General features: G+C 30.8%; 1 protein-coding gene across 1 annotated transcript in view; it reads left to right on the forward strand.

The window, feature by feature from the left end:
- Nucleotides 1-1112: 1112 nt before the first annotated feature.
- LOC127708142 (guanylate cyclase 32E-like) overlaps nt 1113-17947 on the forward strand; it is an 89000-nt gene continuing 72165 nt past the window's right edge. The window contains exon 1 of the mRNA XM_052212981.1: nt 1113-1520. Coding sequence (XP_052068941.1) covers nt 1155-1520 — 366 coding nt within the window. The 5' untranslated portion in view covers nt 1113-1154. The remainder of the gene's footprint in view (nt 1521-17947) is intronic.

Consider the following 17947-nt stretch of genomic DNA (forward strand, 5'->3'; position numbering starts at 1 on the left):
TTAATTTCATAAAATCGTTAAAATATTTGCCACGCCAGCTCGGAAGATGTTTTACTGCTAATTACTAATAAGGACTATAACGCCTTCCTTCCCTAGGAGCCTGGGTCTGTCCCTGGTTGTTGTGCTATAATCCAGCTTAAAATCCCCCTACCACATGCTCGTTGGTGAGCAAGGGACTTTTTACAGTAATGGAAAAGGTACTTGTAAAATAACCTGTGTTTACCTTAAAATGAATGCGCGCAAATGTATTCTAAAGCTGCAAACTTAAGGATTTTTTATGCGCAAATGAAATGGTCATGCGCGAAGATGTAATGCATCGCATTTTCATACCTCCATATAAAAACCGAATAATTGTCATGATATTCAAATTCAGTAACATGCTTAATATGATACAATCCGTCGGTGTTTGATTTACTTTCGATATAAAACATAGTTCAGCTCTATTTTCAACAAGAGAGGGATTTTAGAACTGTCAACTAATTACAAGCTATCAATGAATGATAGTTTTCAGTCTTACTAGGAAATAAAATTAACAGGAGGTAATTTTATGCTGCGAGTTTTTATCTTCAAAGTCTTGGAGAGCAACATCGAAAATGTAACTGCATACTGGGAGCTTAAATATATCTCAGTGATTTCTCAGTGATATAGCCAGGAAAGTTCTCTGGAAAGTTAATTAAACTGTATCTACACTCCGTGTGTTAAGTGACTTATGAAAACAAATCTATTTAATTTTGTTTCTATTTTTGAACGTTTCAGATATAACAGTTTAACAGCTAATTAATTTCTATGAGAAAACAAAGTTATCAAACAACTAATACTTCGGATCATTTACTTTATCCTCTGTTGGAGAAAAAATAGTAATTTAATTTGCCATTTGTGAAAAATCAAAGTTCACGTTAACTCGATAGTCTATATAATCTCCTGCATCAGTGATGCTGACTTCGTTTGCTTTTCTCAGAGGACGTTAAAAGTAGTCATTATAGTTATATTCGCCACAGAAACAAATTATCGGGGCGGCAAATTTTTCTGCGTCTTTGATAATTACTCAATATGCATGCATGAATATGGCGTGAATAAGTTTATATTTATTTTTTCAGACGAAGCTACAGAAATATTGTTGTGATTGCATATATGGATAATGAAAGTTAACGAAAATGATAAATTTTATTTGTTTTGTGGTGATGTGTTATGGATTTGTGACATTTACTTCTGGAAGTAACGTTATCCGTTTAGGATATTTAACGGGATCGGAACAACTAGGTAAATACTACCAACGCCCTGGCCAATCTATATCAGGTGCTTTAACTTTTGCATTGGACGAAATTAATTCAGACTCGACCATATTACCAAATCATAAACTAGTTTTCATATCTGCAGAAACTTATGGAAGTGAAAAGGAAAGTATTCGGCAAACAGTGGAACTGTTGAAATATAATATTTCTGTTTATATTGGACCTCAGGAAACATGTATACACGAAGGGAGGATAGCTTCTTCATTCAATCTTCCTATGGTATCATATGTAAGTACTTTTTTCATAAATTTAATGATATGTTAATACTTGTATGCTCTCCTTCAAATATGAGGAGAGGAAATCACGCACAAAATAAGCACAACTTGGTATGTGTGTAGGTTTGACTTGTGTTTTTCTTTTTGTCTTTTCTCCTTTTAACCATGATGTTGTCTGTCACTCTTCGATATATATGTTTTTTATCCCCTTTTTATCTTACTTATCTTATCTCACATGTTATTAATATTTTCGTTTGCCAAAAGAGAAGAATATATTCTATACAAATTCCCATCTTTTACGTACCTTTTTAAGTGGAATGTCCGTGGACTAGAAATTATAGTTCGCAAAAGCATATACAATTAACAGACATGTATACATTTAGTATGGTCCGAATTTACTATAGTGATAGACAGGATTTTTAGATATACGATTGATTTCAGCGGTAATCGACAAATTATAATTTAAAACAAGTGGCACTGCATGCAGTTATTAATGTAAAATTATAGAAGATATCAGCCGTGTATATGTCAGTGAGTCAGAAACCAAAAACACACGAAAAATTACATTACTCTGAGTATTTTTCTGCACTAATAAGGACTATTTATGAATTTGTTTTCCCTTCAGGCTGCTCCAACTTATTAGACAATGTTGTCAGTGATTATTAGACTTTTTGCTTGTTTACATGCATTCCCTTATGTTTTGGTGTTCATACATTTCTTATATCTATTTGGTTTGGTTTGGTTTGGATCTGACCTGATAACGACAGAAACACGTAACATAAGGATATTGGTATCATTTTGTTTTCATTTGTTAACTTTGCGCGATGATTTTCCGTCATCTTACATAAGAATGTACTTAAGTTGCAGCAACAGGGCCTTTAATTGTTATTGTAAAGATACGTTTTATGACAAGGAAAATTTTCCGTTATAATGATTAAGATTAGTTCTGACAGTTTTTCTTGTGATCTATAAATATATGGTTTTGTCTTGTGTTCTATAATAATATGGTTTTGTCTGTGACGGGATATGTATCTCACACTTTACCGAATTAATGGCTGTTAGTCATTAAAACAGTGGAATTATAATTATATTATTGAAATTTTGCCTGGGATATTGGTTTGGTGTCTCCGCATTGCCGACTATCGTACATCTCATTTTTTTGTACCATGAAAAAACAAAGATATACAACATGACAGAGCTTCATTAAACATTTAATCATAATAAAAATTCTACGTATCAAACAATTTTTTTAAATTTTACATTGACTTAAAACCCGTAAAATCTTCTAGGTAGCCTATGTTATCATGACTAATTTTGGAACATGTATTTTCATTATAAATCGTCTTATCACCACGTTTTATGTGTTATTATTCTACTCACATAAACGATTTAATTGTATTAGAAGTAGAACCAATTTCATACGTAATGATTCTGAATTGGACATAGATAATCCTTATAAATATGTAAATTGGATATTTTTTTTATTTCATTGATGTTTTATATCTGTAAGTTATGAAGTGTAACATAGATTAAATAATTTTTCAGTATATATTGGCTAAAGTTTCTCGTTTCCCCTTTGGAATCGACGTTTATTTAATATCATCATCATTGTCATCTTTATGTCAATGTCTATAACGATGATTTTACTCTATCCTTCAAAGAGAGAGAGAGAGAGAGAGAGAGAGAGAGAGAGGAAATCCTATTATCTATGTATTTATTCATTTGTTTCATTGTATTCAAAAATCTTAATTACTAATATTGATACTATAATTAGTATTACTATAATGCCATTGTAATAATAGTTATTATTATTTTGTCTACACTATAATCAACTGTGTTCATATTTAGATAAGATCTATTAAGGTGAGACATTGTGTTGTTTGTAACTAGGAAAGTATTTATGGAAAAAGATAGATCATTTTATAAGAACTAAAATATCTATATATATTTATAGCATTTTAAAGAAAAAACAAAAATAGTCATTTTTTGCATAATTTCTTCTGTTCTTAAATTGCTTTTTGTTAATAACAAACCAAAGAACTATCAATCATGCAATTTAGTAAAATCATGAAGGTCACAGATTGACGTATTCTAGAGTTCATATCTAAATAAGTCTCTATAATTTACATCTACAATTTAAATACTTCAACAAACTGTTTGCTGTTTTACAAATAATTAGAAAACAGTAACTTCGAGCTAAACCTAGTGTTCGTTGACAATAAACTAGGATATATATATACTTACAGTGGAATATAGTCAGTTTTAAGTAAATATCCAGTAAAATTAAAAAGCAAATTGATATCTTAAAATTTGAGCGTTGAACTCTATGTACGGATATTGATATTAGGTATTTGTATTTATTAGAAAGTAATTTTCTTATGAATTCCTATTTCTATGACTGATCATGATACAAACTTTAGAATTGAATCTGAATTCTCTGAAATTGAAATTTCTAACGTATTATGTCAAATAAAGATGCGCTGATTGACATTATCTAAAATTACTGCATTTTCATGTCTTCCACTTCTATCAGACACAGTGGGTTTGTAAAAAGATGTAAAAAAAATTCAATAACTAGGTTGATTTTTCATCAAGTAAGTTTGCAAAGATAAAATAAGAACGATTCGGTTTTACAATTTTAAAATCGTGTTTATTTGATTTTGAGAGGTCATTAACATCTTTTTTAAAGAGATCATTACCAAAGTTTTTAGAAAGTAAACCATTTATAACTAGACGATTAGCTAAGCGAAAATAATGAGAATCAGAGATATTGATAATTTGAAGAACGTAATATATCTAAAATCTGGAATTTAAAAAAAAAAAATTACAAACAATAAACCTATGTAATAATAACCCCAAAGATAAGTTGTCCTTTAAACCTTTTACACAGTGAATTGATATAAAACAATTATCCAAAAAGGAAGAAGTCAAATCCAGTTCAGAAAAGATTGTTCGTTAATGATCTCTTATACTTTTGACTGTGTCCTACATTGTATGGTCTGTATAAACAAGACTATACTTTACTTAAACAGTCAAAATTCAAAAAGTAGGGAGACATCTGATAATGATTGACAATATTGTAAAGTATATTTTTGTATTTCATGTTCAGATTGAAGGATTACCGTACACACAATTTTGGTAATTAAAAAATCAAAATGATTATTGACTCACCAGCAGATCCGGAAACGTAATTTTTAAAGTCTAAAACAACGATAACAAATTTAAATCTTTGACTAAAAGAAAGTCTGCAGACTATTTTCAGCTTATTATTGTTCTTGTACAGAGATAAATCCGATCACAATCCTTGAAACCATACAAGAAACCTGTCTTTTTTTTAATGGATACTTGACTAAATTTAAAAGAAATCTTGAATGTAGATGTATTAAGTTCAATTTCTTTGATTGCTAGTAACCTGTTAACACTAAGGTTTTGAGTTCGTATCCGGCACGTTTAAGTGTGTTCGACTACGATCTTAATTGGGTAGGATTGTGAATTTTCCTACGGCAGGTCGGTGATTCTCTCCGGGCACTCCGGCTTCCTACACAAATAAAACTGACCGCCACAAAAAAGCACAATAGTGATGAAAGTTGCGTTAAACACTAACCATTCAATCAACGTTTTATCCCGTTCTCCTTTTCCTCGTGCATGACTATCTTCTAAACAAATTAATAATTATCTGATTTTTTGTCTCAAGAAACACGACGGACAAGGCCATGGCGTTGTCTATGTAAACTTTTTTTTTGCACCCATGAGTACCATTTTACTTGAAAGATAAATTGTGAAGGCAGCTTTAATCGATTTTGGTTTATAACCAAACTGATATTCAGATTTCAAAACTTTGCATTGTTAAGGACTGGCCATCCTTTATGGTTTACATTAAAATAAGAAATGACACAACAGAAATATACTAGGTACATGACGACATGGTATGATATTATTACGTTTTATAATATTTTTACAATTTAATTTTTCAGTAGAATTTCACATTTACAAAAGTGTTAGAAAAATGAATTAATGTAAATCTACGTCTCATTTGCAATCATAACACATCTTCTTATTTTTATATTTAGAATCGATTTTTACTGAATGAATATTTCTACTAAATGTAATAGATTTTACTTTGATAATATCCTCCCAACATGCCAACATGTACTGTGATATAAGAACATCTTTATATAACAAATCAAATAATTGCCATATAAATCATTTTAAAAAGATTTGTGACATTAACATACAAAGAGATAACATATAAACATTATATGAATTCAAACATACATAAAAAGACAAAAACAAACCCATAGGAAAACATATCCAATAAAACATCTATAAGTAAAAAAAGCAAAACAATCTATTTACATATCTATATAAATAAATCAAGAGTCCTCTGTCCACAGTTCTAATGCCTGTTTAAAAAAGGACCCTAAGCCTTCTACTTCTTTTGAGGTTGATGGGCAAAGAAGATATTTAATTTTCTCATTTTCTTGCCAGGGCATAAAATTTGGCATATGTTTAACTACATTTCCTTAAAAGTTATCTCTTAGTTTAGAATTTTTTTTTACAGTATAAAATAAAATGAGCTTCATCCTCCAATGTTTTACAGGATGGGCATAGTCTTTTTTCTTAATATATTTTTAAATGTCTTTCTTTTATTATGGTCGCTAATTCTCATTTTTGTTATGATACTTCTCTTTTCAAAAGACTTTCAGTTTAAGTAATTTTCCATTTCTAAATTTTGCTTCAAACTTTCATATAAATATAATTTACTTTTTTTGTTCAAATATATTATTGTAGAATTTCAAAATTGGTGTTTTAAGTTTTTTTTTAACAACTTTGAGTAATTTTTTCCTTTGTTTCCTCCAAGAATGGGTAATTCTATGTTTACCTCTTTCAAAATATTTTTAACACATATAAACCAGAAATAGCAACCTGATTCATCCAAACTTTTAGAAAGTAAAAAGGATTCATATAATAATGGATTAATTTCAGAATTAGTAATCTTGTTAGGTAAAGTATACTCGGAGTTTTTCTATGCATCTCTAGTGGGTATCTGCCTAGCTCTGTTCTCACGGCTATATTTGATGAAGATTTTCTTGTTCCGAGGATAAACTATATATGCATTGCAATCAGTGATTTTACAGGATTTGCTATTTTAGAATACAGGGACCATTATAAATATTTGGTTAGAAATAATAATTGGCTAAAAACCACTCGAGATTTTCCAGCTACAGTTTACTGTTTATAAAGCCTTTTCAAAATAGACTGATTAGTTACAGTGCAAATGTGAGTAACCGACTAATCTTGACGAAAATACTTGAATGAAGACATACAACTTTTTCTAAATTGATTTAAATGTTTTCTCCCTCGGAAAACGATTAATTAAATTTTTCTTGGTTTATGATATTAATTATCACAATGTATCGGTTTTTAATGATTAATTGGCTTTTTATGATCTTTGTCTGTTCTGAAGACTATATAAATAACACAAATGTCTGCACAATCAAGTATGATTGTAACAAACGTTTTGATAACTCAGATTACTTCAGCAAAGTAATTAACTTCCGGTTCCATATGATAGAATGCTTATGGTGTTCGGAAATAAAAATAAGTGACAAGGGTTCAGTATAGCTACGCGCCATTCCTGTTAAACAAATTTAGGCAGGCGATTAAATCGAGGAAATGATTTATGTTTCCATCAAGCAGTGGACTTTTATAGGGACTGCGACGGAAAGATAAAGATACTTGTCTGAATATTGTTAGGTCAGACATGACATTGAAGCTTAACATAAAGACATAGTTTAATAACACAGAACTAAAAACAAATTTCAAATCGAAATACGTGGCACTCACACAACCATTACAAAGCTGACTAAATTACATCTCCTGTGCACTAAAATAGACCCATGCAAGTTATGGAATACTAGTTAATTTACAGTTTAAGAATTCCAAACACGAAGGTTTGTCGTAGGCATATTGCTTACGTTGTTATTGAGACAATATAATCCGTCAGTATATATTGGTTTTGCTGTTAATATGAATAGAGGAAGATGTGGTGTGAACCTTCATGTATAATTTTTCAAGTTTATTTTTTTATTTGAACGTGGTTGAAACGTTAATATTCGAATAATTTTGATAATGTTTTATACTAATTATTTTTCAATCTACACATTTATGTTTGTCACATGCATTCAGGTTATCCAGTGGTATTGACTAAAACTCAAACCGACTCTGGACAGTAGAATATCTGGTCGAGCATATAGAGAAGTAACTCTTCTAAAAATAAAGCATAAACAATTCAAAAATCAAAATGTCTTTTCTTTTCAGTAATAATTAATCATGTCATAAAAACAAAAATAAGTAGATGTGGTACGGTTGTCACTATCAAAGTTAAGTTGGTCAAAGTTTTCGTTTACCAGGTAAACTTGGTCCAAGTCATCTGTTGTCACTATCAAAGTTTTCATCAAAATCTAGGCCAATGAAAACTTTAACAAGGTAAACTTGGTCCAAGTCATAGGTTGTCACTATCAAATTTGTTCATCAAAAACTTGGTCAAAGAAAGGTGATTGGATAATTCCCGTCCAAGTCCATCCGAGTTTCTTGAAAATAGGATGAGATTCTTTTTCATCCAAGTCCTTCAAAGTTTTTGATCAAAGTTTTCTTTGACGATTGTCACTATAAAAAAATCCATCAAAAACTTTTACCAGGAACACTTTTACAAGAAAACTTGGATAATGACAACGTGCCTTAAAACAACTATCAACAAGAGACCAAATGACGTAGACGTAAGCAACTATAGGTCATCGTACGGCCTTCAACAATGAGAAAACTCCATACCGTATAGTAAGCTATAATAAACGACCACGACATAAACATTGAAAAGAGAGAACCACCGGCCAGACTTATGTACAAAATAATAAATCAAAAATAAATATGAAAGACAGTTGCCAACTACAACCACTGGATTGCAGGCTTTTGACTTGGGACTTGCACATACAAATGTACTAAATATGTCGGGTTAAAACATGTTTGAGAGCGTTCGATCCTTCCCTAACATAGGAAAGGTGTGTAACAGATCAACATGAGATCAAATTGCTAAAATCGGTTACTATTTAGAACCACAATTGTGTGATTTTTAAGTAATTTTTTATACTGTGTAGTCGAAATAAGCTCACGTAGTTAATATATCTCGGTCGCTATGCCATTTTCTGTGGTGACATAATATATCTCGGTCGCTATGCCATTGTCTGTGGTGACATAATATATTTCAATGATGTTGTCTATATGTATCACTGGTAAATTAAAATTTTTCTTAAAACCTATAAATTATTTCATAGATATATGCAAAGATTTGGTTTGGAAGATTGGCTGAACATGTAGAAAACCCATTACAAACGGTAAATCCCATCCTCATTTTTACGGTGATGTTGCTTATAAGATTCAAATTAACCTATCGATCATTTGAATATACTCATTCTAAAAGGTTATCAATTTGACACCTTACAAAGATCTTTGAGTATTTTTTTTCTTCGGTTTTAACATTGGTTTGGTTTTTAATAAATTAAAACATAATTAAATATAGATTCCTATATACAGTTATATACACAAACGGTGCTTACATTATGTCGATACTTAAATTTTAGCATAATCCAAAGTCATGCTTTCTCAGATTTTTATGACGTTTTACACTATATCCATTGAATGTGTACTGACTGATATTTTAGTCTGGGAACATGATTTAGTTATAAGTTGTAATTGGCCTTGAACTAGCTTTCAATGTAAAAAATGTCTTCCAAATCTAGATCTCCCTCTTCGAGCTTTGGTGACATTCTTCCACATCTTCATCATCCGCTAGGGTTACATTACATTAGAACTATTCTTTTTTCACTGCCTGTTAATTTTCTAAAATGTGTGAAAGGTTATACACGTGACAAGGGATGCATAAATACATTTTCTCCAATGTACAGACTGGTCAGTATAATTTGTGATGTAGCTCTTTTCCGTCTTTATAAACCAGTTAGATCGGAACCTTTACTTGATGAAAAGAGGAAATTCCTTCCAGTTCATTTTTCCAATAAAGGAATCGATGCCATCAACATCAGCAACGTTTTTAATCACAAAGAGGTAATATCTAAAGTTCCACTTTATTTTCAAAATCAGCCTGTTCCTATTGTATCCTACAGTTACATCAAAACCATTGCACCTAAAGTATTCAACTATAAGCAAGCATTGCAGACAGGACCTTGATTGAGAGGAATACCTAAAAGAACCCTCTGACATGTGACTGTTCCCACTCGCCTTATATTCATAGCCCTCTGGCCATCTTATTACTGGGGATCTAAACATAATTCAACATGAACCTCTCCGAAAGGTGATATCACATGGTCCTAATTTTAGAGAACCCAACACATCAATTGGAACCATAACTTCAAAATAATTATGGATTCCACTGAGGACTATGCCAGAGCATGGGATAAAGCTTTAAATAATATTGTCTTTGTATGTAAATCATACTACTACGAGTGTCTTGTTAAAGAATTAGGTACACATGAGCACTCAGGTAATGCCACATACAAAAACATATCATTTGACAAGGATGAGATTTTGGCGAATCATTAGTCCTTCATGGTTTCTATGAACATTACATTGAACAGCAAATATGAGGACTTACCTTGTTTGTATTGGATACCTAAGCTTAACAAAATCCGTACAAACAACGGTACATTGCCGGCTCATCTGCATGTTCTACAAAGAAATTGTCCATTTAGATTGACAAAAATTCTGTCCGCAGTGAAAGAGGGTCTTCAGAAATACTGTGAAACTGTTTACTCGCGTAGTGGTATTAACCATATGTGGATTCTAAAAAATTCTAAAGAACTTCTGGATAATTTTAAATCTCGAACTTTCTCTGAAATTAGTTATATCAAAACTTTTGATTTTTTAACCCTGTATACCACCATTCCCCATGTGAAATTGAAAAATCGTTTAGAAGAAATAAGCCACAATGCTTTTCAATATAAAAATGGTAGCAGTCGCTTTAAATTTATTGGTTTGGGTATTTTGTTAATAGTGAACAAAAGGTAAAACATGCTACACAGAGGAACAAGTGATCAGTTTCTTATTGACAAAATATTTGTAGAATTTGGAGGTATACTTTTCTACAAATTGTCGGCATTCCTATGGGAACGAACTGTGCGCCTATCCTTGCCGACCTCTTCTTATTTTCCTATTAGTCGGAGTTCCTTCAGACAATTGTCAAAAACAAGAAGATCAAAGAAGCCAGATCATTTAATTTCACATTCAGAAATATTGATGATGTTCTTTCCATTAACAATCCAAACTTTTCTGATTGGGTTTCATTAATATATCCTCCAGAACTAGAAATTAAAGAAACTACAGACACGGCTTCCTCCCGCCTCATTTTTAGACTTATACCTCGAATTTGACAGAAACGGAAATCCTAGTACCAGAATCTATTACAAACGAGACGATTATAAGTTTGAAATTATAAATTTCCCCTACCTGAGCAGCAATATACCAACTTCACCTGCATATGTGATATACATTTCCCAACTCATTCGGTATTCAAGAGCTTGCAGCTGCTACTCAGATTTTATAAAACGTCATAAGTGTCTGAGCAGAAAGATGATGAACAATCTTATGTCAAAGAGCGTCACGTCCTTTTTCTAAAACAGTTCATCGGAAGATACTTAAGCCTTGTTGATAAATATTCCGTATCAACTTCACAAATATTACATGATGGTCTTGACGTATAGATTCTAGGTACTAACGTTATTTGTTATCTTAATTGCGTATTATAGTGTTCTTTTTATTTGTCTTTTTTTTTTTAAACATTTACTGTTTAATCCATTTTTGGTTATATACTTTTGGCTCGGCTCGGTATTTATGCATCCCGCCATTGTGTCATTGTGCTATGGACATTTTTGTATTCTTGTCTTCCATTTTTTCTTATGTACTTTGTCTATGATGATAGAGTGTCTATATGCCATTTTGTTTTTCTTTGTTGAAATAGTTATTTGTTTTTATAATGATTAAGATTATAACACAATGTTGACTGCTGTACCAGACAGGCACATAAATAATGTGGAGGGGTTGATCATGTTTGTGAGTGCTCGACACCCCTCCCCCTTTCCCCCTCCCCCAACATGTTTGTTCAGGTATTAAAAGGATAGAAAAGGGGGTTTTCAGTTAAAACTGTTTGACGCTTATTAGTTTTATGTCTTTCGCGTATTGTGCATGTTCGTAAGAATTCCTCCACCAATCAAAACTGTTCGCCACTAATAGAAAATAGTGGCGTTTAACACAAAATGATCAATCAATCAATCAATAGATTTATTCGCAATAAATGTATTTGTCCTTTAAATTTGTCTAATGATTTTAATTTCGAAAGTGTATATCTTTGCAGTTTAGCTTTCAATTCTGGTTTTGTACATTTTACTAGACTTCTATGGTCTACATTTGTAGCTATGTACATATACGGAGTATTTCCAAGTTTTTATGACATATACATACAAAAGGAAAATATATCGACGTTTGATTCAACAGCTTGTAATTGTTCTCTTATCATATCTCAAAAGAAAATAAAAATATAACGTTATATCAAAGCTTTGTTTCTATCTCTATTCATTTATTGTTACAAAACGTTTTTTTTGTAAAATAATTATAAATTGTTTCACCGTGGAAAAAGTGCAGAGATAATTTTGAATGGAAGACATTTATATCATCATAACCCAACTTTGACATTCAGGTAACAAGTAAATTATAGACCCTGGTTATATTTCTTTAAAAAGATTGCAATCTATTTTCATTTCATTTAATGTTCAAAGACAATTTTCATTTTACATTTAAATGAATTCTATAATTTGGATTGATCTTTTAAGACATTCCTTTTTACAAAGTGAATATAAAAAATTGAGATCACTTTCATGACACATGTGTCGAAATGCTTAAGCAACTAAAGTAATTGAAATTAATCGCGATCAGTTATAATGACAACAAAAACAATTATTGCATTCGGTTAACATCGATTCCTTATGACAATTGGTTCAAACGTACAGAAGATCTACAGAACTTCTTGGTGTCATTTTGTATTTTTTGCTTTGCGTAAGTAGTCAAAATCTTTTGGAGAGGTGATTATGGGTTTTAAATCTCAGAAATATAAATTGACCTTAAACTTTTATAAAATTATCAATTAGCGCATATAGTTTTTCATAGCTATAATTGTTTTATAATGTATGCATGATGCTGCAACAGACATGTACAAATCCATACTGAACTTATATTTCCGTTTTCCAACGGAAATGCTTAGATTTATAGAACTATTTTCAGCGGAAATGCTTAGATTTATAGAACTATTTCAGATGTCAATTACGATATTGCTTATCAATTCATAGCTTTATAGAAAAATGTATGTCTTTTTTTTTATCAAAATGTCATCTTTTTGTGTTAATAAATTTCATAAAAGGAATATATCACAGCAGTTTTATAAATTGCTCACACGAACTTCAATTTATAAGTTTCCAATAATGACTTACGCAATATATTATACAAGCGGATGAAAGTTGTAATTGAAATTTTCAAAAGGTGGCTTTTGGTAATTGGTAAAATTTTCACAGTACCTACTGGAAACTGAACGGAAATGAAAATATTTTTTCTCAATTAATCATGCATCTGATATTAAGATTACAGAAAAGCCAAAGTTCTATTATGATCTTTTCAAACTGAGAATCAGAGGAAACTCAAGCCCAGTTGAATTTTATGATATATCATTCGTTATCCCGACAGTAGAAGTGTTTAGTTTCGTGCTTTAAAACAGTCATTTGTTAAAATATGAGAAAAACAGGGAGGAAAGTTCGAAAAATAAACGTTCGAAGTGCAAAAACGTATTGCATCCAAACAAGCTTATTATTGTATATCGTATCTAAGCCAAGTTTCCATGACCCTCTTTACCTACCGGTATTGTACTCGTATCCTGCTAAAACCAAGTGATATATAGCAGATTAAATTTTGCTTGAATCTCTACGTAGAAAATGGATATTCAACAATCTAACGGCCGACAAACAATCGTACTTGCATTTAAAAAGATGTGGTAATCTTTATCGTGTTTTTTTGAAAGTTTGCTTTCCAATGTACTTTGTTCAAAAATGTACTCGTTAACATTAGATTAGCAAATATGCTTTGAATGTAAATGGCTAATCCGTTGGTCTTTTTTTTTAAAAGAAATATGATTTAATTTATATTGAATATTGAATCTTAATTGTAAAGTAGTCAAGGAATATATTCGTAAATTATTTTTTATTGCATGCAGTTATTTTTTAAAGAATTGAAAGCCTCTTTTTTCATATTGAGGTGTAAAAGCGTTCGTTGATGGAGCACATTTTGGCGGAAGCGCTTTATTCTAAAAATGTGCGCACGATCAACAATTTTACAACCCTATAAAATTATAAAATGAAGCATTCAAATCTTATAATTACATTTAAGCTACAACCATGAAATTAAGAGTTATATCAATTAAGCTTTTCGTTTGTTTTTCTTTGCATTATTTTAACATTTTCACGGATAGCAGTGCAGTCATAAATGTTGTATTTTAAACTGAAATAAAATTTGATATTGGAGTGCCTCACAGTTGTTGTCAGCCAATCAAAAGACAGGTCCAATGAAACATACATGTAATGTTATTATAATGAAGATAATATTGCAAATTGATTTCAAAGTAAGATATGCAACATAAAAAAAAAACAGAAATTCTGCATCTATAATCTTAATCCAATTTTATAAATCCAATTCACTATATATAGATTTTAAAACGGAAAAGGCAAGCGATCTATCTAAATCAAATTAATGAAATGATTGCGACTTAATAAAACTTGTCGTTCTTTTGCAGTTTTATGCAGATTTGTGTAAATTGTCATTGTTATACTCGAGAAAAATTAGTTTTCCCACTTCAAACTATGTAAAAGCAACAATTTAGATGGAAGAATTTTTCAGCGCATTAAAATTAAAGTTTTCAAGGGGAAAGAAAATCTGTGCCAAATTAAATCTGCAACAATCAAATATTTCATATAATTTTATTTAAAATGATTTAATTGATCCTCTTTTGTAATTACATGTACTAGCTATAAAACAGATTAAATTTGCATAATGCAATCGGGTTTAAAGTAATTTTAATGACAATCCATCCGTTAAGCTGAGCGGGATGCATAAATACACAGCAACATTTGGTAGGATTGAAAACAAACTTCAAAAATCTTCAGTCTCAATTTTCTCAAAGGTTAGCACGGTGACCTATGTTTTATTTTGGGATTTTTTTTTAACAACTCGCCTAGGCCTACAACATATTTCAAAATTATAAAAATGACAATGCAATGTGAAACTGTATCGGTTGCCATAAGCAAAAAGAACCTTTGCGACAACTTTTTGAGATGGCCTATTGTAAGGCAAAGTTTCTGCCCTACCCAACATCTAATTTTCTAGTGGCCGTCCAATTTTTCCGGCCATTATTTTGTTCGATACACTTTGTTGAAACTACCTATTTTTTTTTTACATATTTTTAAGATAAATCTTATGTCTTGATTTTGTGACAAAATTTGTTCAGGCTTATAATTGTACATGCTATACTATTTATTTATCTGGATATGTTTAAATAAATTTGCTATTTATTCTTATGCATTGATAGTGGTAAAATATTTCATTTTGTTTCAGTTAATAATGTTGATGTGATTTTTTTATTTAATGGGTACGTGAATAAAGGTTCTATTTGTGATATTTTAAAGACGTCATAACTGCATTTACCACCCACTTAGAAATACACAAACCTGAAATTATTGTATTGCTTCTAAAGATAGTTTATTATTCCAGTTGTTATATCAGTTAAAGAAAACCAACATAAAATACGTACGTTTCGATAATTAAAGAGATGTCTTAGTGTTGATGATGAAAGCCGTGTCAATTCCTTCAGATTGCTAAAAATACTAGTCTGTTTTGTCTGTTACAATCATTAATGTAGGTATCAAACGATATCATGCTAAAATAGAAGTCAATGCAACTTTATACCTTAAGTAGTTAGCTCTCAATGGGGTTCTCAACATAGTGATTTTCAAGTTTTAAGTCGTGGGAATTTCTCAACACATATAAACATATTGGATTTACTAATCGAACCATATGTAAAATAAAGACAAAAGTATGCCATAATATAATTTTATTATTGTATTTTGGTTGAGATGTGTAACTATTAGCTTTCTCACTTCCCTTGGTCTTCGATCAATAGTGTCTCATTGACAATTACTAATACCATAATATCATGCTACGGTTTTATCATATCCATGATATTGAGTGGAAAACACGAATTTGCCTATTTTACAGAAAAGTTATTCGACTATCTGAATATTTGTAACAAGATTTTGACACTTTTCTATCATTTGATTACCATACATTATTTTTTTTCTGATTATATTATTTCTGCTCTATATTTTACAAGATAAAAAAGTACGTTATCCATTATTAAAGTTATGAAAGATACATGTAATTATTGATAGCTGCATTTAGTCTCGTCTGATTTGGTTTTCATGTTTGCTGTATTTTCCAGTATACTGTATAAAATGTGAAAACAACACGTAAGTGCAACCAACTCAAATTAAAATTCATTTTCAATTTCTTTATATTTTCAGTAACTTTTTTTCTTTAATTTAACTAATAAGGCTTAGCAAATTGAACCATTTGATAAATAAAAACAATGTCAGATTTTAGCAGAGATGTTAACAGTATTCGTTTTATCGTCCTCTTTGGTTTCCAAACGTTTGACCTGGAGCTTACTTAAGAAAAACGTACGCTTACATGTAGGAAGTATATGATAAATCAATGTGAAATTATGAAAATCATGTGATGTAAAAAGAAAATAAGAAATAAAAGTTTTCAGCAGAAGTTTTAAAAAGGCAGTAGGAAATCTCAAAAAGCAATATATACTGTTCATAATTGCTGTTATCCAATCGCAAACTTTATTTATTCAGTTTTATTTATTATTCTTCTTTTTTTTTTTGGTTGTAAAAATCGAATTTGCATCATCTTGCCTTTTCCCTATTTAAAGGTATCATCTGTCTCCAATTGGTATCACAAAATATCCGTTTAAGACTAATTAGTATTTTTTGTGCATGCAATAGACATTGGAAGAATACTGTGACGAATACTTTTTTGTATGTGTATGTGTGTATAACACATTTGTTTTGATACTTCTAACAAATTATGTTCTGAATAATTTTGATCACATATTCCTTTTTGCTTATCCTGTTATTTCCATTAAAACAAAATTTTTCCAGATAACTACAGAAATGTTTTGTTTGTCTCTGACGTAATATTCTTACAGGTATGACCGTTCTTAGCAAACCCATTTACTAAATAGTCAGAAGTTATATATAAATTTGAAAGTAGTGCCGTTCCCTAATATTTTTCAAAGTATAAGGGTAGATTTTTAGCGTTATCAAGATCTAGTGACTCTAAAATTCCACTTAAATCCGTGCTAGAGACCGCCGTCTTCGTCTCTAAAGCGTAAGCTTTTTCTACGTTGGCGAGTTCGTGTTGCGACCCGTGTTGTCACGAATTACATTTGTAATACACAATACCCCGTCGTTTCCGTTTCAATATTTTGAAGCTTTTCTTTTTTTATGTATTTTTCAATCACTGTGGTGGTAGTAATTGTTCTGCCAATTTATTTTCAATGTGACGCTTGGGTCCTACCTTCCCTAAACAAACTATCGTCCATTTTCAGTTTGATGCACTTAATTATTTTTATATATTTGGCTTCGAATGATTTAGGTCTGAAGCGTTTCTGATCAGGACTATCCCAGAAAATACGATAAATCCTATATAAATTCGATGCGTCCGAAGCTCTTTAAAAGATTGACCTTTACCAGGAACGCTCAAAACTAAACACTTGAAAGCCAGAGATGTGTAAATACACTGCAACGTTAGAACCTTTATGACCAAAAAGGACCTAAACAGGATAGCCAAATTCATTTAAGTTAACTTTGCCTGATGAATTTTTTCTTCATTCTCAATTTATGAACAGGGAATTTTAAATTTTACTAAGTATATGTTAAAGATCATGTCAGTACCGTTTTCGAAGCTCTGACTGCTCAGCTGATTATACCCTCGGGAACTAACAGCCCAACAGCAGCGGTATAAATTTTGTGTGTTCGAAGCGTGATATAAGTTATGAAGGTAAAACTCCTGTACATATCTTCTTAAGTTGTTAGGTTTGAGTGTTCTTGACGAAGGTAAATCCAGAAAAGCATCTTACCTGTTTATTATTTGTTGGTTTGTCTTCTTGTATATCATGTTGGTCTTAAATGGTTTCTATACTGAAGTAGCATTGTGATTTTCTTGTAACACTGTCCATTGTGAACTCTTCTAGTTCTTATTTGACATAATAGA

This window comes from Mytilus californianus, unplaced genomic scaffold (assembly GCF_021869535.1).
Source record: "Mytilus californianus isolate M0D057914Y unplaced genomic scaffold, xbMytCali1.0.p SCAF_7, whole genome shotgun sequence".
Taxonomy (NCBI): Eukaryota; Metazoa; Mollusca; class Bivalvia; order Mytilida; family Mytilidae; genus Mytilus; species Mytilus californianus.